The sequence below is a fragment of the Furipterus horrens genome, unplaced genomic scaffold, assembly GCF_987537825.1.
Source record: "Furipterus horrens unplaced genomic scaffold, mFurHor1.1.pri manual_scaffold_3, whole genome shotgun sequence".
Classification (NCBI taxonomy): Eukaryota; Metazoa; Chordata; class Mammalia; order Chiroptera; family Furipteridae; genus Furipterus; species Furipterus horrens.
Genome location: NW_028327173.1, coordinates 578,584 through 600,093, shown reverse-complemented (window position 1 = coordinate 600,093; position 21,510 = coordinate 578,584). Strand labels below are relative to the sequence as shown.

The window sequence follows — 21,510 nt, the reverse complement described above, 5'->3', positions numbered from 1 at the left end:
TACCCGGGCCTTCTCGCAGCTGCCCATTTCCGAGCATTGTCTGCGACTTCCAGCTCCCCGGCCTGGGACATGCCCCACCGTCACTCCTACCAGTGGCTTCCAGCCGGTTTTGATTTTCCAAATTTTTGGACCAGAAGCAAAATGAAGATTTTCCTAAATTATTAGTAAGTGAGGCCATTTCCTGCGAAGCTGCTTTTGAGACTGTTCCCGCCCCAGGCTGCGGCTGGCACTGCCCTTGCTCGGGGTTCACATTCCTTCTGTTGGTCTTGTCTCCACCCTTAAGCCCCCCACTTCCTGGGGATTTCCAGATGTCCCTGTGCTGGGAGTCACAGCCCACAGCCTCGCTGGGCAGTTTGTTTTATGATTGTTACAGACATGACGCATTTTTTATTAACGCTGTCTAGTTTTTATAGTATGTCCCTCTCCCTGAACTGCCTCAGACGCACGTGCCCCCGCGCTGAAGCTGCACATCATTCTCTCCCTGGGTCGCTCCTGTGTCTGTGGCTGTCCGTGCCTTTACACACACACACACACACACTCGAACAAAGCTCGAGGCAGGTCACCTGCCCACATCCACTGTTACTCAGACACCTACAGGTCTCTGGCTTTCAGATCTTCCACTACTGAACGGCATAGAAAGCTGCTTGGTTCCCAATTCCAATAGTCACTGTTTTTGCCTGTCAGCATTAAAGTCATCTGCCTTGGAGAGCTTAGAACACCCTTGCACAACCCAAAATGTGTCTATAATTTGAGGAAAAATAAACATGATGAACAGGAAAAAATGTGCTGCACAGTGTCAGCCACGTGGAGCTGTGCTCGAGATACTTTGCCCCAACCCCGTGGTCTGGCTTCCTGTCCGGCACCCTCCTGCGGACGGCCACTTAGAAGGGCCGTGGGGGTGACAGGCACACACGCGGCTTTTCCATCTGTCCCAGTGACATGCTTCCTCGTGCCTCAAAAGTATTTTCACTGTCGCCGTGGGTTGGGGAAACAGAACAAGGATGTAATTACATGTAGAAATCGTCTTTTCTGCTTTTGCCTTTGACCAACGTACTAAGGACTTTATTATAGTTTCCCAAAATGTTATGGTGGGAGCGTCTTAATCTTAGTTTATAAGGAAGCCTCAGCCTCCCGAAGAACCTGCCTGCTGCCCTCTGCCCTGGCGGGGGGCGGCTGCTCGCCGGGCAGCCGGGGCATAAAACCGGCGCCCTGGCCGGCTCCGTCCCAGGCAGCGGCCGCAGGCCCCACGCGCGGACGTACAAACGGGGTCAGACACCGCTAACCGGCGGAGCCTCCGGCTGTCACTGGGGGATGCTGGCGCTCGGCCGGGTCGCGGCCGTCAGAGTGGCTCCAGCTGGGGGCCCCTCGGTCTCCCCTGGGAAACGAGGGCCCCGTCAATAACCAGCTCGTGCACCAGAGCAGCGGGTCTGCTTTCTCCGAACGAACGGCGTGGAGGCCGAGGCCGAGGAGCCCGCGGCGCTCCGTCCTCCGCCCGTCTCGGTGTTTGCGTGACCGGGTCCGTGGCCTGGAGAGAGCGGTTCCGTAGAGCGACCGCGTCGCTGCTCCTGCCCCTGCAGTGGGGCGCTTGTCCCGGGGGTGCCTCCCGGCCTTCCGTCTAAATGAAGCCGCCGCGGCAGCCACTCCGCGACTCCTGTTCTGCGGCGGCCGAGGGACCGGCGGACCGCGTTGGCGACGCGCTTCGGCTCCGGAACCCGTCGGGAGGGCACCGGCCCGGCCCGGGGTTCCTGCAACAACGGCACAGAGGACGCCCCTTCCGGAGGGGAACCCCAGCCCGGGCCTTCCCGAGCCTGCCTGCCTTGTTTCCCTGTTTTTGAAAGACCTTATTTATTTCTGGAGGGGGAGTGAGGGGGTGGGAGAGGGAGAGAAACGTCCGAACGGACGGAACCGGGAACCGAACCAGCGACCTTTAGCTGTGGGGCGACGCCCACCCCGCCGAGCCCCGCCAGCCAGGGCAGCGTTGCGGCCGGGCGCCGCTCCCGCCCGCGGGGCTGCGGGCTCCGAGGTGCCGGCGCCGGGCCCCGTCCCCAGCGCCCAGAAGTCCTCGAGGCTTCGGGGTTAAGCCCGACGACGCAGCGGCGCGCCACACCCACGGGGACCGGCTTCCGCCGTTGGTTTCGTCATCACCAGGCGCCGGCACCGGACGTCACGCAGGCGCGCGCCGGCACCGTTTCTTCTCGGCCTGGTCGTGGCTTGGGCCGCCGTTACGTCATCATCCCGCGCCGACGCGGGAAGTAACGACGCTCCAGGCGCGAGCCGGGCGCTGTTTCTCCTCAGGCTCCGGGACCGGTGGCGGCGACGGCGGCGCAGGGGTGAGTAGCGGTCGCCTCGGCAGAGCCCTCGAGCCGGGCGGGCGACTCTCCGGCTCTCTCGTCCCGCTCGTCCGCGTGGGGCTTGGGGTTGAGGCGGCGGCGGACGCCGACGCTGACCGAGCCAACCGCTCGGACCGTGCCCGGCGGAGCGCGGCGGAGACCGGTCGCGGGACGGGGCTGGGGGTGGCCCGGCCCGGGCGCCGGAACCGCGCCCCCGACGCCGCCTCGGCTCTCCCCGTCCGCAGAGTTCCGACTCCAATGGGTGATGAGAAGGACTCCTGGAAAGTGAAGACTTTAGATGAGATTCTCCAGGAGAAGAAGCGCCGGAAGGAGCAGGAGGAGAAGGCAGAGATCAAGCGCCTGAAGAATGTAAGCGGGGGTCCGCGCGAGGGCTCCCCGGGGGCGGTTTGGGGCCTCGGCCGCGCCCTCTCTGCAGGCGACGGTGGCCTCGAGGGCGGCCGGCCGGCGCGGGTGGGCGGCACGAGGGCTGTGCGCCCGGGGCCGGTTCCCGTGCCGTCGCCCCGGGCCCGGGCGCTGCGGGAGGACGAGGCGGCTCCGTCCGGGCCCGCGGACGGCTCCCGCGCTGCTTGCGAACCGTCCCTCCCGGGCTCTGGGCTGCAGTGGTCGCGTCCGTGCTCGTGGGGTGTGGACGAGCTTTTGTCTGAGTCCTTAAGTGTGAAGCTTCCTCACAAAAGCCTGAGACAACGCTCCGTCCAGAGGTGTCGGCCGGGTCTGCCTGCTGGCGCCTCCCCGCGGGTGACCCCTCCGTCCCTTGCAGTCTGATGACAGGGACTCCAAGCGGGACTCCCTCGAGGAGGGGGAGCTGAGGGACCACCGCATGGAGATCACCATCCGGAACTCGCCCTACCGCCGGGAGGACTCCGTGGAGGACAGGTGAGGGCGCGGCCGCGCGGGTCCGGGGCGGCCCTGGGGGCGCCGGCAGGCCTCGAGGTCACTCTGGAGAGGGGCCCCTGCGGGGTGTCGGCGGTCCCTTCACCCCCCTCTGAAACACTGAGTGTGTCTCTTCCTGTGACCACGCTTCGCGCAGGGCCGGGCGTGTGTGTCACGGCGCCGCGTGTCTGTGGCGCTGAGCAGAATCGCAGTCCAAAGTCTTGTGCAAATGGGTTTTTAGAGCTTCTAGCCAAGATGGAGGCCTAGGTAGACAGTCTGCAGCTCCCTGCACAACCAGAGAGGGAATTAAACCAGATCCCACACTAATGACCACGCAGAACGGTCAGGAAGTGGAGCTGCACAGAAGCCTGACAGCCAGGGGTTTAGAGAAGCCACGCGCACTCAGACAGGTGCCCCTTCTGCACAGGCCACACTAGTGAGACGAAGTCAGAGCAGCTCAGTCTGAGCCACAGAAACAAGCACAGGGGGGCTGTCAAACTGAAGAGGCAGAAGTATAGAACAGAACAAACCCCCCCAAAAAAGAACTACACGAAACAGGGACAGCCAACCTATCAGATGCAGAGTTCAAAACACTGGTGATCAGGACGCTCAGAAAAATACTTGAGTGCAGCCAAGAAGCAAATGAAGAAACGGAAGTGAAGTAAAGAATAATACAAAGAGAATTAACAGAAGAGGGAAGGAAGCCGGGATTCAAACCAACGATTTAGAACGTGCAGAAGAAATAAATTTTCAACTGGAACAAAAAGAAGAAACAATTCAAAAGAGCGAGGATAGTATAAGGTGCTTCTGGGACTTGTCCAAAAGTGCCAAACCCAAATCATAGGGATGCCAGAAAGAGAAGAGGAAGAGCAAGAAAATGAAAACTTATTTGAAAAAAGAAAACTTTCCTAATCTGGTGAAGTAAGTAGACATACACGTCCAGGAAACAAGAGGTCTAAACAAGTTGGACCTGAAGAGGACCGCACCAAGACACATCATAATTAAAATGCCAAAGGCTAAAGATAAAGAGGGAACCTTAGGAGCAACAAGAGAGAAGCAGACAGTTACCTACAAAGGGGTGCCTACAAGACCATCAGCTGATTTCTCAAAAGAAACTTTGCAGGCAAGAAGGGACTGGCAAGAAGTATTCAAAGAGATGAAAAGCAAGGACCTACAACCAAGATTACTCTATCCAGCAAAGCCATCACTTAGATTGGAAGGGCAGAGGAAGTGCTTCCCAGACAAAGTAAAACTGAAGGAGTGCGTCATCACCAAGCCATTATTATATGAAATCCCAAAGGGACTTACTTAAGAAAAAGAAGATAAAAACTATGAACTCTAAAATGATAAACTCACAACTATCAACAACTGAATCTAAAAGCTAACAAAATCCAACTAAGCAAACCAGAACAGGAACAGAATCAAGTATGGGGATCATTTGGAGGGTTATCAGCTGGGAGTGGGAAGGGAAGAAATGGGGAAGTGGTGCAGGGATTGAGAAGCATAATTGGTAGAAACAAAACAGATGGGGTTGTTAAGAATAGTAAAGTAAATGGAGAAGCCAAAGAACTTACATGTACGACCCATGGACATGAGCTAAGAATGGAAGGAACAGGGGCACTGGGCAGAGGGGCAAAGTGAGAAAAATTGGGACACAGTTAACAGCATAATCAATAAAATATACTTAAAAGCTTTGTACAAATGCCGAAGTGGAACGCTGAAAGTCTTGAGCAGGCCCTTCGAGCAGATGGTCCCTCGGGTCCTGTGCCGTGGTCTCTCTGCACTTCTCTGCTTCACAGACAAGTCATGGCAGCATGACTGGAAATTAAGGAAGGCCTCAGGAGTGAAGTCTCCCAGGGTTTTGGTCATACAGTTAGTTGAAGAGATTGTTGAATGACCTTTTCAGGTGATTTGATTTGATGAAAATTGTGGGCTGTTTTATTAAACAGTTTTATTGAGGTAGAAGTGATAAACTGCACATATTTGAAATGTGTGTCTTGATATAGTTTTACACACACGTGAGGCTCTTACCACAATCCAGGTAACATGTATATTGTCCCTAAAGTTTCCTCGGGCATTTTTGTCTCGTGTACCACGTTGATTTCTCACTTAACACTTTTCATCGGAGTCGAAGTATTTACGGTCCTGGCTTCAGCTTCATAATAAACGTAGTTTGGTAAATGATGGTTCAGATTTTGCTTTATTTATAACCCGAGCCCAGCACCCTTCCCTTGGAGAATCGCCTGTCATGCCCTGGTGCTACTCCGTCACCGTCTGACGCGCCGCGCCGCGCTGCTGTGTCTCGTTTCAGGGGAGAGGAAGATGATTCTTTGGCCATCAAACCACCCCAGCAAATGTCTCGGAAAGAAAAGGCTCATCACAGGAAAGATGAGAAGAGAAAAGAGAAACGTAGGCATCGTAGTCATTCAGCGGAAGGGGGTACAGACGTGTTTGTTTTCTTTTACCGTGTTCACGTGTGGTCTGTTTCTTAGTCCTTAATTTTTACCTTTTCCACAAAACAGTTGAAAAGAGAAAGTAAAATTTTAGCTAAAAGCATACATTTATTATAAACGGTTCTGATTAGCTATTTTATTTTTGTTCTGTTTTTTTTTTCCGTTCTCGTTGGGAGTAGTTTGTTTACACATAAAATTATCTTGACTCACAAGTCTAGGGGAAGAAAACACCGTTCAGTGCTAAATTGCTTTAACTGAAAAGTGGGTGCGTGAAAAAGTCCAAATAATGGCTTTGATATCAAGAACTGCTAAGGGACCTGGGGCCTGATTTAAATCTGATTGGATTGACGTGGTTTTATACCGTGATGGAGAAACCCACGAGAAGGAGCCAGGCTTTCTCCTCTATTCTTTATGAACGGCGATGTTTAAAGTTTTGTGAGAGGAATATAATTACAGTTCACTACAGAAAACTTTTATAGTAAGGGGGAAATCACAGGTCTACTATTTAGTGATAACCACAATTTTTTATTGTTGTCTTCGTTGAAGTCTCACTGCTTAGAGTTGTATATCTTTATCTCTTTTTTAACTTAAAATTATGACTGTTTCTCCAAGCTGTGAGTTAAATACTTTCAAGTTCAGTGTTCATGAGTTCCGTTTCGCCTTCCTAGGCAAGCACGCGAGAGTGAAGGAGAAGGAGAGGGAGCACGAGCGCCGGAAACGGCATCGAGAAGAGCAGGATAAAGCGCGCCGCGAGTGGGAGCGACAGAAACGGAGGGAGATGGCGAGAGAACATTCCCGGAGGGAGAGGTGAGCGGCTGGGTGCCAGGTGCTCCCAGTGCTCGTGGCGGTCAGCGTCCCGGCAGAGCAGTGACAGGTGGCATGTGACACACGTGGTGCAGAGGGCTGTTCTCCAGGAGGCTGGTCCCGAAGGAAGGGCGCCTCCACTGCGTTTGGAAGGCAGGACCAGGTGTGAGCTGACTGAGAGAAGGTAGTGAAGGGGACGGAGGTCTGTGTGTCCGTGTCTGCCTGGGAGAGGCTGGTGGGGAAGCCCCTCCGGAGGCAGCCTGAGAAGAGTCCTAATTCATGCCAGGGACCCGGTGTCAGTGTGTGAAGGGGGCCTGGGGGAAGGGGTGTGGCCTGAGACCAGAGTCAGACTCAGGTGTGGGGAGGGAAGGGAAGGCAGCGTCGGGAGGAACTGACTTCCTAGACCTGCCAGCTGACAGCAGGTGAGGAGCGGGCGGTGCCTCTGAGCTAGGCACAGCAGGATGGTCAGGGAAGTGCCGGGGCGGGGATTGGCAGCGGTGTGCTGTTCTCGGGTCATGGGAAAGAGGGGCGCCTCTGGGAGACTGTCGGCCCCGTCCGCATGTGTGGATACTGACTTGGTGTCAGTGCTCAGGAGAAAGCAGGGGATTCAGCGTCCCTTCACTCCGCAGGTGTTTCTGAGTTCTGCTCTAGGTGGTCTAGGCCAGGAAGACTAAGGAAACACGGTGTCTAGGGTTCTCTAGGTCACAGCAGGAAAGAGACTGGTTCTTTGAAACAAACAAGGAAGGAAAAGTAACAAAGGAAACACCAGAGACCTTGCAAACAGCCTAGGATCTGGAATGCCAGACCCTTGGGTGCTTGTTTGCAGGAGCCTCTTGATGGGCTCAAATTCCCAGGGAGCAGCTGGTAGCCCCAGATGTGTCCTCTATGAGCCAGGTCAAGGGTCCACAGACACATGTGAATACTAGGGCACCACTGTGTGTTGAGGTCATTTGCAGAGAAAGCTTGGGAGGTGGCCCGCTGCAGGGAAGGTGCTTCTGTTCCCAGCAGCCACAGCGGACCGAAACAGACACACAAAGAGCCTTGGTTCTTGTGTTGCGGAGGGTGTGGGAGAAGCTGGGACCAGAGGTGAAGGCCTGAGGCCACCAGGAGGCAAGCCCAGCTCTCGGAGCCTCCGGGTGCACAGCTGCCTTGTGAAGCACCCACATTCGCCACGCAGTGCCAAGTGTCCCCTGCAGGCTGACGGCACAGCTGCGAGACCCCAAGGAAACCAGGCTTGAGAATAAAGGGACAGGGGAGACAGGGTTAGCTTGGCAGGCTGTTCAACAGCAACAACTGAGAGAAAAAGTTAGAATCTAGAGTTACTACGACATTATCTAAAGTGTCCAATTTTTAATAGAAAGTTTTGAGACATGCAAAGTATGGCTCTTGTTAAGGGAAATAAAGCCCTAGTGGACAGTGTGCAGATTGAAGAAAGCCTTGGATTTAGAAAAGACCTGGAGTCCAGGGACTTGAAGATGGAGCAATAGAAATTGTGCTTTTTGGAGAACAGAGAGAAGAACAGGTGAAGAAAAATGAGCAGAGCCTTAAAGCTCTGTAGGACAATATCCACGTGACAGCATCCCCAGAAGAGAAGAGGGCAGAGGCACAAAGATGTTTTCTGAAATAGTGGCTGAGCCCCAACCTGTGTGGCTCATTTGGTTGGGCATCGTCCTGCAAACTGAAAGGTCACTGGTTCGGTCCCCGTCAGGGCACAGGCCTGGGTTGCGGGTTCAGTTGGGAGACCGTGTGGAAGGCAGCCGGGCAGTGTTGCTCTCACACGTCGGTGTTTCTCTCTTTACTCTCTCCTTCCCTTTCCCTTTCACCAAAATGAAAACTAAAAATATAAAATAAAATTGAAAACTTCCCAAATTTGATGAAAAACATCTACATTTGCAAAAAGGTTAATGAACCCCAAGTATAGAAAGAATGTCACATCCTAGTAGATCTGGCAAAAGCCGAAGAGGGAATCTTGAGAGGCACCAAGAGCAGAACAGTCTCCATTCCAGAGGAGCTTCGGTCCTTGGAGGCTGGTGGAGGCCAGCACTGCGTGGCCGGGTGCCACTGAGAGCGCCATCGGCTGGGAGTGGTGTCTCCAGCAGAGCTGTTCTTCCAAAGTGAGCAGGGAGGGAAGCCTGCCCACGTGCGTGCAGATGGGTGGGATCCTATGGGCAAGCCTTGCCGTCTGAGAAACGCCCAAGACCTGCAGCCACGTGGAAATGACAGCAGAGCATCTGCTCCACGGGAAGAAGGAAGGCGCTGGAGGTGGTGAAAGGGGGTTAACATCAAAGGACCTGTGCTCCTCCCATCTCTTCTTCTCCGAAGACATGGGACTGTAGCCACTGCCGCCAGGTGGTACAAAACGGGCAGGCTACACAGAGGAGCAGCACGAGGGCTGTTCCTGTCTCACGCTAGTGACCTCAGTGTAATCTGATGGGATGCTCACGGTGACCCTAGAGCAGACCCAGAGTGAGGGAAGAACGAAAGTGGGTCTGTGAAGGCATTTGTTTAAACCCCAAACCAGCAGAAGCAGAGGAAGAAACTAAGACAAAAGACCTAGAGAAAACAAAGCAAAAAATCAGAAGTCCAAACTTACCCATGATTATGTTAAAGGTGACATGGTCTCTGTACCCCAGACAAGGGCGAGATTGTCAGAAAGTAGATCCGACTCTGTGCTGCCTGTAAGCAGAGCATCTTAGAGTCAGAGACAGAAATAGGTTGAAGGTAAAGGCTGGGAAAAGACACGCTGTGCACAGCAGCCACTTCCCAGTGGCTTACAAAGTGTATGGTGCGACCAGCACTAGACAGGGCTTTGTCACAGAAAGCTGGGTACATCAGGGCGAAAGGACAGTGGTAATGTACATTCACATGTTGCGAGGGTCCAAGATGCGTGATGCAGAAATCAGCGGGATTATTGCCAGAAACGTCTTGTCAGAACGAGAGCGAATCAACAAGGTTATGGGAAACTCGGAAAGTGCCGTCAGCCAGCTCAATCTAACGTGCTGAACACCCCCCCACCCCCCCAGCTGCAGAATACTCTCGTGCAAGGGCCGGTGGGGCAGTCTTAACAAAGGTCACATGCTAGGCTGTACAACAGATCTTGACTTCAAATGAACTGAAAACATATAAACTGCCCTACCACCGAAGAATTAAATTGGAAATCAACAGAAAGAAACCCTGGGAAATCCCCAAGTGTCTGAAAATCCCATAACCATCTCCGAATAACCTGTGGCCCAAAGAAGACACTATAAAGAAAGATGCTTCTGAAGTGAAGGCAGAAACCACGCCAGGGCTCGGGTGCAGCCAGCGCTGTGCCGGGGGTGAGAGGCTTCGGCTCTGAGCCCTGGTGCCAGACAGGGAAGGTGCCAGGTCAGCTGCACAAAGCAAACAACCCAAAGCAGCAGAAGGAACGTCCAGAAAACTCAAAGCAGGCAGCCAGCAGGTGCGTGAGGGTGGAGACGGACCACAGGTGCGTGGGCACGAGGAGCACTTGGCGACAGAAAGCTTCCTTTGTTTGCAAAATTTTTACTTAGTGATTTTAGAGGGGGGTGGGACAGAGAAATATGAATTCGTTGTTCCATTGATTGACGCATTATTGGTTGATTCTTGTCTCCACCCTGACTGGGAATTGAACCCACAACCTTGGTGCACCGGGACGACGCTGTAACCAACTGAGCTACCCGGCCCAGGCAGCGACAGGAAGGATTTAAAACTGGCTGTGGTGCTGGCAGCACAGTTTCATACATTTGTGGAAAGTAGCATTCAGTAAGTGAATTTTGTACGCCAAGTACTCTGCAGCTCTGTTTTAAATTAGTTTGGACTCACAGGCATTTACAAGACAGCAGCTGGGGTTCCGGTGCCCTTCGTCCCGCCGCTCAGGCGGTGACGGCTGCTGTCAGCCGGTGTTGGTGCGGGGCCGTGACAACGCCACGGGCCTTGATTGTTCGCACTGGGTTTTGCTTGGGCTCATTCCTGTGGGCGGGCGACGATAGGTTATTTGTTTTTGGGTTTTTTTAGTGTTTTAAGTTGTATTGGGCTTAACGACAGGGCTGTGGCAATTACCTGTGGTCAGGTCTCACTGTTCAGCTGCGTATGGTGCCACAGCCCACACAGCTCGTCACTGGTGTTTCCTGCACTGAAACGGCACCTCGCCTTGAGGCTGCTTTCCCCGCACTCCACGGGTCCCACTGTAGCCATGGAGATGGTCCTGGTGGGCAGGGAGATTTGGACTGAGCTGTGGCATGTGCCTGGGAGGTTCTTGGGCACTCAGAGCTCGTGACCAGAACGCGCAGCACCAGCGGGTGATCGTTTCTGACGGGGGCTGGCTCCTCCTACCGGCTCGTCCTCCCGCGGGGCTCCTGGGGAACGGCCTCCCTGGGGTGTGCGTACTCATCTGCTTTTAAAAAGCTCTCTGGGGGCTGGACAACCTAAAGAGGCAATTCACCAAGTTGAGCAAAAAGCACTGGGGGTAGAAAACTAGCCTTTCTCTTTGGGGAAGAAGTTGGCGTGTGCGCGTTGCAGGGACCGCCTGGAGCAGCTGGAAAGGAAGCGGGAGCGGGAGCGCAAGCTGCGGGAGCAGCAGAAGGAGCAGCGGGAGCAGAAGGAGCGGGAACGGCGCGCTGAGGAGCGGCGCAAGGAGCGGGAGGCGCGGAGGGAAGGTGCGCCCGCGGGGCAGGGAAGCGGCCGGGCCGGCTCAGCTGCTCCCGCGGCGGGGGGGGGGGGGGGGGGGGGGGGGGGGGGGTCCATCCTGGGCCGGGGCTAGGCCGGGCGTCCGCGGCCCGCAGGCAGCTGGGCACAGGCTTGAAGAGGCAGGTCTGGCCCTTCTTTCGACCAGTAGATGTGGGTCTAAAGGGTCCACCTGGGCCCTTGGGGTTAGCACACAGCTTCCTAAGTCGGAGCTTTCTTTCCTCGGCGTCTTGGCCGCTGTCCTGGATCCTGTAGGCAAGTTTGTGTGGTTGTGTCTGCCCCGGACTCACGTGGGCCGTCACCCTGGCAGGGGTGCGGGTGAGAGGTGACTGGGGAGGGCCCTGCTGCGTGAGGGTGTTGCCAGTGCCGTGTCCTGTTCTGTCCTGGCGCCAGTTTCTGCCCATCACCGGACGCTGCGCGAGGACTATGGCGAGAAAGCCAAGGGCGGCCACTGGGGCCGCAGCCCGCCCCGGCCGCCGCGGGAGCGGTTTGAGCTGGGAGACGGCCGCAAGCCAGGTAACGCCTCCGGGTGCGGGTCCCCGCTGCAGCGCCCTTAAACTGTTGCCCCGAGTTCACCTGTGGTGGTTGGCTTCCCAAGTGAAAGAAGAGAAGATGGAAGAGAGAGACCTGCTGTCGGACTTACAGGACGTCAGTGACAGCGAGAGGAAGACCAGCTCGGCCGAGTCCTCCTCAGGTACCCGCTTGCCCAGCCGGCCGGCGTGGCTGCTGCTCAGGGCGGCCCGAGGGCTCACGTCCTGCTCTTTGCTTCCAAAAGCCGAGTCAGGGTCCGGTTCGGAGGAGGAGGAGGAGGAAGAGGAGGAGGAGGAAGAGGGGAGCAGTAGTGAAGAGTCAGAGGAGGAGGAGGAAGAGGAGGAGGAGGAAGAAGAGGAAGAAGAGGAGACTGGGAGCAACTCCGAGGACGCGTCTGGACAGTCAGCTGGTGAGGAGAGCCCTGAGCGTGCCGTGTACTTTTCTTAATCCACTTACTATTTCATTGATTTTATTATTGATTTGAGAGAGAGAGACAAGGATTCTCGTTCCGCTCATGCGTGCGTTTGTTGGTTCACCCCTGCATGTGCCCTGACCAAGGATCGAACCTCCAACCTTGGCGTATCGGGACGACGCTCTAACCCACTGAGCTCTTGGCCAGGGCCCACGACGACTCTGTATTTGAATAGAGTTTTGGGAACTACAGAAAATTAAGTACAAGTCTAATTTTAGAAAATTTACGAATTGAAAGTGCCTTGCTACCTGAGACTCACCTGAGACCCCTGGAAGGAGCCGACCCCAGAGCACGCTGGGGGCTCCCCAGCCGGGGCGACAGCTGGGCGGACGCCGGTCTCTCTTGCAGAGGAAGTGAGTGAGGAGGAGATGAGCGACGACGAGCGGGAGCCCGAGAACCACGTCCTTGTGGGTGAGCAGCCTTCCTGGAGTGGGTTAGCCCCTCACCGGTCGCTAAATGCAGCGACACTTTCTCAAAGCTGGGAGCATGACTGTGGCGATCTGCCAAAACATACTGTTCTCCAGGGCATGTGGGGCCCCAGAAGCACCAGGCAGTTCCTGTCCTGGCCGTGTCCCAGGACTCAGTTGACCAGCAGAGACCCAGGCATCACAGCAAGCAGCACACTGCCGGTGGGGGGACAGTGCCACTGAAGGCCACCCCGAGTGCCGCTGGGGCCTGAACAGAAGGAGGCAGGGCACCGCCAGCCCCGGCCTGGCCTCAGCGCAGGATGGTGAATGACAGCTCAAGTCTGACCTCAGGGCCACCCCCTGTGGCCAGCAGGCCCTGTGGGCAGCCAGGCTGTGCCCTCAGGCCTGGCGGACAAGGTCCAGGGGTGCTTCCTTTGAACCCAGCATCTGGTCAGTGGCCCGTGGTGGTCATGGCCTAGCCAGTGGGCTCCAAGGCCCCGGTGCCTTCTGTCCAGGGCAGCAGCTCGCATGTAGCACCCTGGGGTCGCTGTTGTATGGCTTCTTCGTGCCCTTGGTGTCCCCACCCCCACATCAGGAAGGGGCTTGTGACAGTGGCTCACTCCTAGTTCCATAACCGAGTTGAAATTTTGAAGTTCCAGAGTCACGATTTGACCGAGATTCTGGGGAGAGTGAAGAAGGGGAGGAAGAGATGGGCGAGGCCACCCCGCAGAGCAGCGCCCTGACCGAAGGCGAGTTCGTGCCCGAGTCCCCAGCCCTGTCGCCCATCGAGCTCAAGCAGGAGCTGCCCAAGTACCTGCCCGCCCTACAGGTGAGGCACCCCCCCGCTGGCGTGCTGACTGTGCTGGCGCCGGTGGCTGGGAGCAGAAGCCGGGTGCTGGCCGGGCTCAGCCGCCAGTCCCCCGCCATGTCCATGGTGGCGGCCTAGCTGCTTGCCAGGCACAGCTCTCGAGGCTGCAGCCACGAAGTCCGTGGGGGCCCCACACGTGGAAAGCAGGCAGCCTGGTGAGTGGCCTGCTTGGTGGTCATTTCTGCCACGGCCTCGCCTGGAGCTACGCAGGGGTCATTGGACTATGGCGGGGGTCGGCGCACATTTCCTTTCCGGGAAAACATCAATAATGGGGACACCGCCGGGAGGGACTTGGGGAAGAGCAGGACCCAAGAGGGGTGAGTGTCCTCAAGTGCTTGGCTCTACGTGGCCGGTGGCCCTGCCCAGAGCCCCTGAGGCCTCCCGGCCCCACTCCGAGTGCCGGAGGTAGTGGGGTTCCCTCTGGCAGGTATGGTGCGCCTCAGCTGTGCCAGCTCCCTCCGTGGGTCTGCCAGGTGGGGCTTCTGAGCAGCGCCCCTGGCCCCGTGCCACACGGAGGGAATGGCAACCCAGCCCTGAGTGCTGCCCCCGGGGCCTGGGGCGCTGCCACAGCCCGGCAGGGCACACGCAGAGGGAAGGCGTGCGGTTTGGTGGCGTTGGGGGAGCTCCTGTCCCCAGTCTAATGGGTCATAACAGGGCTGACCTGGCTCAGAAGGACGTGCCTGGGACCAGCTTCTGTCCACCCTGGCTTTATTTCCTAAAAAAGGGGCCCACTCCCACTGCAGAAAATGGGGACAGGAGAGAGTTGCTCCTGCCCCGCCCCCAGCACTTGGTCCCTCCTGAGGCTTCGGGTGGGGGGTGCACCCCAGCTCCCACCCCTCACGCTGGTGCCTCCCCCAGGGCTGTCGGAGCGTGGAGGAGTTCCAGTGCCTGAACAGGATCGAAGAAGGCACTTACGGGGTGGTGTACAGAGCAAAGGACAAGAAAACAGGTGGGTGGGGTCTCAGTCCCCAAAGGGAAGGGGGACCGGGACCGGGACCGGGAGGCCTGAGGGGTGCTCTCACCGGGTCCCCGCGCACAGCCCCCGTCTCAGGCCGTGGAGCCCATGGGCCCTGCAGCCCTGGTGCCACCCTCCCTGGGGGTGGGCCCCGGTCTTGCCTTGCCTGGCAGCATCAGGTAGACTCATGGGTGATGCATCAGAGCAGTGCCCTTGGTACCTCCAGAGGTCAGAGGTCAGTGTGACCATGACACTCAGCTGTTCGGTTGTGAGGGCAGGTGACTTGGCACCACAGGGGAGGGTGGAGTCAGCCAGGTGAGGGCCCAGGAGCTGTGGGGGCTTCAGCCTTGAGTGACGGCACCTGAACAGGTGTGAGAGCCACAGCTCCCCCATCGTGCACACCTGGGTCTCAGAAGGTCACAGTGGCCGTGGGAGCTCCTGAGTGCCTGGTGAATGTGGTGGGGTGTCCAAGTTAGTTACGTGAGCTGTGGTCACAGCAGGGACACGAGAGCAGCGGGAAGGCTCGTCCAGAAGCCTCGTGTCCTGGCGGGCCGTGGCTTGGGCTGCTTGGTGCTCAGGGCTGTGAGCTGCCAGGTGAAGCAGCCCTTGTGCTGCGGGGCACACGCTTCCCACGCCCTGGTTAACCGTGCTTGGAGGGGCACCTCCTTCAGCCTCTGCCTGGCACTGTCTGCAGATGAGATCGTGGCTCTGAAGCGGCTGAAGATGGAGAAGGAGAAGGAGGGCTTCCCCATCACGTCGCTGAGGGAGATCAACACCATCCTCAAGGCGCAGCACCCCAACATCGTGACTGTCAGGGTAGGTGGCCGCCCACACCCATGCTCCCCAAGAGGGCCACACAAGGTGGACCCCTAAGCCCCTCTCTTTGCAGACAGTGCAGAAGGCACTCCTGGTCGGTGCCGCTGTCCCCAGCTCCTGCCCTGGGATCTCAGGCTCCCCGGGAGAGCTGGCGGGTGGGGGGCGGGCCAGGTGCCAGCAGGCGTCTCGCTGCTCCCTAGGAGATCGTGGTCGGCAGCAACATGGACAAGATCTACATCGTGATGAACTACGTGGAGCACGACCTCAAGAGCCTGATGGAGACCATGAAGCAGCCGTTCCTGCCCGGTGCGCGGGGGCTCCGGCGCCCTGTTGCTCCCCTCGATGAGCCCCTGGGCTGTCCCCATGAGGGCCGTCCTGCTCTTGGGTAGACCGGGCCACAGGCAGTGTCCCTGGAGCAGCAGCGCCGTGGGCTGCGTGCTGTGTGTGAGTGCATGCGCGCACTCGGCCACGCGGGCCGGGGCGTCCCCAGGGTGAGTCGTTGCCCCTCGTCCTACAGGGGAGGTGAAGACCCTGATGATCCAGCTGCTCTGCGGCGTGAAGCACCTGCATGACAACTGGATCCTGCACCGCGACCTCAAGACGTCCAACCTGCTGCTGAGCCACGCCGGCATCCTCAAGGTGAGCCCGCAGCCTGCTCGCTTGGGGCACCCGGCTCCCAGCCACGGCCCACCCACCACTGCCCTGTCCTGCAGGTGGGCGACTTCGGGCTGGCACGGGAGTATGGGTCCCCGCTGAAGGCCTACACCCCAGTCGTGGTGACCCTCTGGTACCGCGCCCCCGAGCTGCTCCTGGGAGCCAAGGTGAGCATCGGGCATGCTCAGCCCCACCTGCCCGTCTCCCCAGCCGCCCCTGAGTGCATCCCCGGCCGCCCCTATGTGTCCCCCCGGCCCGCCCCTGAGCGTGTCCCTGGCCCGCAGGAGTACTCCACGGCAGTGGACATGTGGTCCGTGGGCTGCATCTTCGGGGAGCTGCTGACGCAGAAGCCACTGTTCCCTGGGAAGTCGGAGATCGATCAAATCAACAAAGTGTTTAAGGTGCGTCAGGGCCTTCTTGTCTGGGGAGGCGTCTGCTGGGCACGCTCATTCAGAGGCCTCCCTCTCTCAGGACCTGGGGACCCCCAGTGAGAAAATCTGGCCTGGCTACAACGAGCTCCCCGCGGTGAAGAAGATGACCTTCACCGAGTACCCCTACAACAACCTGCGCAAGCGCTTTGGGGCGCTGCTCTCAGACCAGGGCTTCGACCTCATGAACAAGTGAGTGCTGGGTGGCCCCGCCCCCCACCCCCCCACCCCCCCAAGCAGAGGCTCCACCTGCTTTGTTCTTCCAGGTTTCTGACCTACTTCCCTGGGCGGAGGGTCAGTGCAGAGGACGGCCTCAAGCACGAGTATTTCCGCGAGACCCCCCTCCCCATCGACCCCTCCATGTTCCCCACGTGGCCCGCCAAGAGCGAGCAGCAGAGGGTGAAGCGCGGCACCAGCCCGAGGCCCCCTGAGGGAGGCCTGGGCTACAGCCAGCTGGTGAGGGGCCCGCTGGTGCAGGAGGGGAGGCTGGGGGGCCCTGGGGAGGGGCTGGCCCGGCCGAGGGGGCCCACAGTACCGCCTGCTTCCCAGGGAGACGACGACCTGAAGGAAACCGGCTTCCACCTCACCACCACGAGCCAGGGGGCTTCGGCGGCGGGCCCCGGCTTCAGTCTCAAGTTCTGAGGTTCCTCGTGGTCCCCAGACCAGCCCTGGGGACCTGACAGCCAGGGCTCCGCTGGGCCAAGGCCAGGAGCTGGAGGCGGTGCCGCGGTCCAGACCCAACTGGATGCAGCTGTTGCAGCCTGGGCTGCCTGCTGGGCCTGTGTCCACATTTCATTTCTGTTTTGGCTTGTAAATTTGTAGTTAAATCTTATTTCCTTGTGGGAGAAAAGACTGTGTTTTTTCAGGCTCGCCCCAGAGGAGGGGGTGTCAGCAGGTACAGCCTCTGCCACCGTGACCATGGGGGTCCCTGCAGGTCAGACACTGGCCATACTTTGCAACAGTCAAGGGGATTTTTCTGCTTGGGCACCTTCCTGCCCTCACCTGGGGTGTCGGTAGCCCATTTCCCAGAGTTGGGCGTGTGAGCTCAGCCAGATTTTGTACAAGGTTGGGACACCTGGGGAGACGGCGTGAGGAGCTCTGCCGTGTCCTGTGGCCACCCTGAGTTCAGTCAGTGCCGGTGCTGCCGCAGGCGCCCTCACGTCCCACAGATGGGACTAGTGTGGCCGCTGCAGCTCCTGCTCTGACTGCATGGGGCGACCTTCAGGCAGAGGCAGGCCAGCCCCTTGGGTGGGCACCAGGGGCCCAGCCGTCCTGTCTGCCTCATCCCTGAGCAACCACAGGGCACTGGGGACCCTCTCCAGCTAAATCCACTGCCCCAGGACCAGCCCGGAAAGGCCCTCCCTGGCCTCTTGGTCTCCATAGACTTTGTCACCCCAGGGGGCTGTGCAAGGGAGGTGGGGCATCCAGGCCTAGGACTCCCCACATCAAGCAGGGCATGGGCTAGGTGCACCCACCCCACAGGGCCGTAGACTGGTCACCTGCCCTCCCAAGAAAGGGCACAGACGTGAGAGAGGCAAGGGCTTTATCTGGGGCCGGGGGCTCAGCTGCGCACGCGGACTCGCCAGGAGTAGGTGCTGAGCACGCGCTGCTGCCGGCGCACCACACACGTGTAGGTGCCCTCGTTGATGGCGTTGGCGATGATGCTCAGCTGCGCCTCGCCCAGCGCCAGGTAGCCAGGGTAGGAGAACTCCAGCGGCTCCTGGTCCTTGTACCAGCTGCGGAGACAGGAGGCGAGAGGGCTGGGTGCAGCCGTGAGCCCCACCCCCGCCACCCTGGCTGTCGCGGGCGCGCCACTCACTGTACTTTGCCTTTCTTGTGGAGGATCTTCTGGCCACAGCGGAAGGTCACATTCCTGCCCTCGGGCACCAGCCGGGTTTTGGTCCTTGGGGGCGGTGCGGTGGCGGCCACCGTGGGCAAAGGGAACTCTGCTCGGCGGGTAAGGGCCACATGAGTGCCCTGTCCCCGTGCAGCCCGGCCAAGGCGGGGAACCCCGCGCACCGTAGCAGAAGTCGCAGCTGCTAGGGCACAGCCTCTTCATGAGCCTCCGGCGGGCGTCGCAGAACCCCCTCCGCGCCCAGGACGAGCACACGAACAGCCGGTCCAGGCAGCCTGCGGGAGGGCGGCCTGGCCTCAGGGCCTGCCAGCACCCTGCCCGCCCGCGCGCCAGCGCCCCGCCACAGGAACCCACCGTAGAGCCGGTGCAGCCCCCACAGCTCGTCCTGCGACAGCGCCTTCCAGCCGCGCAGCGTGGCGTTGAAATGCATGAGCGCCCGGTCGTGCTGTGAGTGCATCAGGCCCAGCGCGTGGCCGATCTCGTGGGCCGCCACGTGCACCAGGTCGGTGAGCCACACTCCTGCAGGCCCCGCCGGTCAGCGCCCGGTCCCAGCCCGCCCACTGCCTGGGCCTCGCTCCCGCAGCCGCACGCGGGCAGTGCCGCGGCCGCGGGCATAGGAGCGCCCCAGGCTGGCGGCAGCGGGGAGCTCGGCCCGCGGGAATGCAGCGCCATTCCTCCAGCGGCCGCACGGGGGGAGGGGGCTCCACGCTTCCAGGAACCCAGCCCCATGGCCTCCTCACAGCCTCCCACCCTGCCTGCTTGACCCCCGATCGCCGCCTCCCCCAGCCCTCCGCGGGGACCCCACAGGAGGCGGGGCTGCCGTCACCTTTCTTCCAGCTGTAGCGCGTGGGTCCCAGGACCCAGTACTCGCTGTCGTCAAAGTGGATGCCGCCGTGCGGCGGGAAGAAGGCGTGGGCCAGCTCCCCGGTGGGGCCGTCGAAGCAGTGGTGCAGCGCGGACAGCAGGCAGTCCGTGTGGTTGGCGGGGTAGAAGCCTGGGGGAGCACGGGGTGAGAGGGGGCCCCGGGGCAGGCGGGGGCCTGGGGGCCTGGCGCCCACCTATTCGGAGGTCGCTGGGCTGCTCCGCGGCCACCTCACGGAAGCTGAAGGGGGACACGTCGCTCCACATGCGGAAGGCGGCGGCCAGGCCCCGCCGGGTCTCGCTGGGGCTCAGCAGGTTCCGCGGGAAGGACAGGATCCTGGGGCGGCGGCTCAAGGTCAGGGGCTGCGGCCAGGCTGCTGCGGGGCTCCCCCCGGGGCCAGGGGCTCACCTGTACGTGAGGTTGAAGTGGTCCCAGCGCAGCCTGGCTGGCGTCAGCGTGTAGCGGCGTCTGCGCGGGGCCTGAAGGGGCCGCGGGCCGGGCCCCGGGGTGGTGGGGATGCCCGCGGGGTGCGCCATGGCCTCTCCCTTCGAGGGAAGCAAGGGCTCTGGGGACCAGTGGCAGGGACGGTCCGCGCCCGACCCGGGAGGAGCCCAGATTGGAAGGGCGTGGGGCCGGCACAGTGACTGCCTGCGTTTTGTCGTCTTGCGCTTTCTGGTTTCCTTCCCCAAGCCGGCAAGTGCGGCTTCTCCGGCCCGAAAGAAAAAGGTTACCGACGATAAGCCCGGTTACGGTGGGCGGAGCTGGAGGCCAGAGGCTGTCCCCCGCCCCCGCCCCCGCCCCGGACTCCGCGACGTGCTGCTCCGACTCCTGCGCCGGTCGGGACTCACCTGCGCGGCGGCGGCGGTGGCGGGCCAGGTGGCCGGGGCCCCCAGCTGGGCCAGCAGCACCAGGGCGCCCAGCAGGGCCCCGAGTCGGCCGGCCAGCGCGCGGGCCCCAGATGACGCCCAGGGGACGCTGGGGACGCCGGCCCCGCGGGCCATGGCTCCTACGGACTCGCTGTCGGGGCTCCCGGCGCGTGGGCTGCGGGACCTGCGGGAGCTGAAGAGCCGGGGCAGGCGCTGAGGCGGCTCGGGTTTCAGCCCCAGGGCGGGGGCGGGGGCGGGGGCGGGGGCGGCCGCCCCTGAAGGGAAGCAGCTGGCCCACCCGCTGTCTGCGAGAGGGACCCGGGCCTGCGAGTGGGCAGTGGCCTTCGCAGGGCCTGCTGGGCGGGGCCCCTAGGGCGGTGGGAGGGGGCGCGGAGGTACCCCGCTGCCGGGAGGGGACAGACGCCAGGGGTTCGGGAGCCGGCAAGGATTGTCAGTTGAGGTCCCAGACTGGCTGGGGCTGAGTGACCCAGTGGCTTTTACCTCAATGGACTCCCCCCAAGCCCCCTGACACTGAACGAGACTCGGGAGTGGAACCTCCATCCGGCCCAGGACACGTCCCCCGGTGCCGCCCGCAGGGTCCCTCGACAGGGGCGGGAACGCAGAGGGAGGGGACGTGGCAAGTGAGTACTGGCGGCTGAAGGGGAGGAGAGGCGGGGTAGCGGCTTGGGGATGGCGCCAGGAGGGAGGGGACCTGCAGGGGTCCCACCAAGATCTGGAAGAGGCCCGCGGAGGGACCCCCACGGCGGTCGTGGCGGGGAGGTGCACAGGGGCAGCGTCTGTGGGGATCCAGGAATCCGGGACTCGGCTCCCTCCCAGCGGAGCCCGGCGCAGGGCCCAAGTCTGCAGTCGTCCTGGTTGGGAGGTAGGGGCAGTCTTGAGGCCGGCATTCAGGCCCCCTAGGCGGCATGGTGGGGTGGTCGCCTCTGGGCTGCGGTAACTGGGATCAGGGGCCGGAGGCACGAGGAGGAGCGGACTGGGGGTTGGGAAGAGGAGGAGGAGCTGGAGGGGGGTGGGGAGGCGGGTGGGAAATGGGCGGGCCAGACAAGGCCAAGGGTCCCGGCCCTCCCTGTTCTCCATCCAGGCCTTGAGCCCGGAACTACCGCGGTGCGCTGGGCCAGCAGGGTCAGCGCCAAGTGCCTGGCCAGCAGCCTCGAGGCTCCAGGGGAGCATTTCGGGTGGTTCTTGGAAAGCGCCGCCACTGAGCCCAGCGGGAGCAGCGCCCCACTCTCCATGGCTCAATATTTACCCAGAAGAACTGCCCTCCCCGTCCTATGTCCCGCCGTCTCCCCAGGCCCCGAGACCCTGCAGGGCACCTGGCCTAAAACAGACGCGCCCCTCCCCCCCGCCCTACTTAACCATGATGCCAGAACCTGCAGCAAAAACCGGGTGCAGCTTTGGTCCCGGCCTGTCTCCACCGCCCACCCAGGACAGCTCAGGGGTCCCAGGGGGAGGCCGGTGCAGGGAGAATGTTTCCGGCCCAGAGGCCAGGGTCTGGGTCCCGGAACCCTGGGAAAGGCGGGATGCGCTGTTGGGAAGGGCATACGGCGGAAGAGCTGGGCCACCAGCTGGGCCTGGGCACCCGCAGAGGGGCCGGAACATTCCGGTGCAAAGGAG

The 21,510-nt window shown here is 60.4% G+C and overlaps 2 protein-coding genes and 1 long non-coding RNA gene across 5 annotated transcripts; 1 reads left to right on the top strand and 2 right to left on the bottom strand.

The window, feature by feature from the left end:
- Positions 1-2,221: 2,221 nt before the first annotated feature.
- Positions 2,222-17,142, top strand: LOC150014054 (cyclin-dependent kinase 11B-like). 3 transcript variants are annotated; one of them, XM_090268451.1, is made up of 20 exons: positions 2,222-2,330; positions 2,576-2,699; positions 3,109-3,224; positions 5,533-5,630; positions 6,343-6,481; positions 10,997-11,133; positions 11,555-11,677; positions 11,760-11,855; positions 11,937-12,101; positions 12,513-12,575; positions 13,225-13,400; positions 14,298-14,388; positions 15,089-15,210; positions 15,411-15,516; positions 15,728-15,849; positions 15,924-16,031; positions 16,149-16,265; positions 16,336-16,484; positions 16,559-16,748; positions 16,842-17,058. In XM_090268451.1, the coding sequence occupies exons 2-20, from the start codon at positions 2,589-2,591 to the stop codon at positions 16,932-16,934; spliced, it is 2,322 nt and encodes a 773-aa protein (XP_090124577.1). In that variant the 5' UTR covers positions 2,222-2,330; positions 2,576-2,588; the 3' UTR covers positions 16,935-17,058. The 3 variants fall into 3 exon arrangements, with proteins under 3 accessions (XP_090124577.1, XP_090124576.1, XP_090124575.1); XM_090268450.1 differs by lacking the exons at positions 2,576-2,699; positions 3,109-3,224 and having other exon boundaries at positions 2,223-2,330; positions 16,842-17,142; XM_090268449.1 differs by lacking the exons at positions 2,576-2,699; positions 3,109-3,224 and having other exon boundaries at positions 2,223-2,330; positions 5,533-5,660; positions 16,842-17,142.
- LOC150014055 (uncharacterized) lies at positions 6,488-10,788 on the bottom strand. Its single transcript, XR_016509613.1, has 5 exons — positions 10,538-10,788; positions 10,301-10,447; positions 9,072-9,154; positions 7,054-7,203; positions 6,488-6,652 (listed from the first exon to the last, which is right to left on the bottom strand). It is a non-coding gene; the product is annotated as an uncharacterized LOC150014055 (long non-coding RNA).
- A 663-nt stretch (positions 17,143-17,805) lies between the features above and the next one.
- MMP23B (matrix metallopeptidase 23B) lies at positions 17,806-20,826 on the bottom strand. The gene is made up of 9 exons (XM_090268469.1): positions 20,377-20,826; positions 19,836-20,059; positions 19,418-19,574; positions 19,206-19,345; positions 18,974-19,141; positions 18,502-18,666; positions 18,312-18,422; positions 18,112-18,238; positions 17,806-18,028 (listed from the first exon to the last, which is right to left on the bottom strand). The coding sequence occupies exons 1-9, from the start codon at positions 20,781-20,783 to the stop codon at positions 17,854-17,856; spliced, it is 1,674 nt and encodes a 557-aa protein (XP_090124595.1). The 5' UTR covers positions 20,784-20,826; the 3' UTR covers positions 17,806-17,853.
- Between the last annotated feature and the right edge of the window lie 684 nt (positions 20,827-21,510).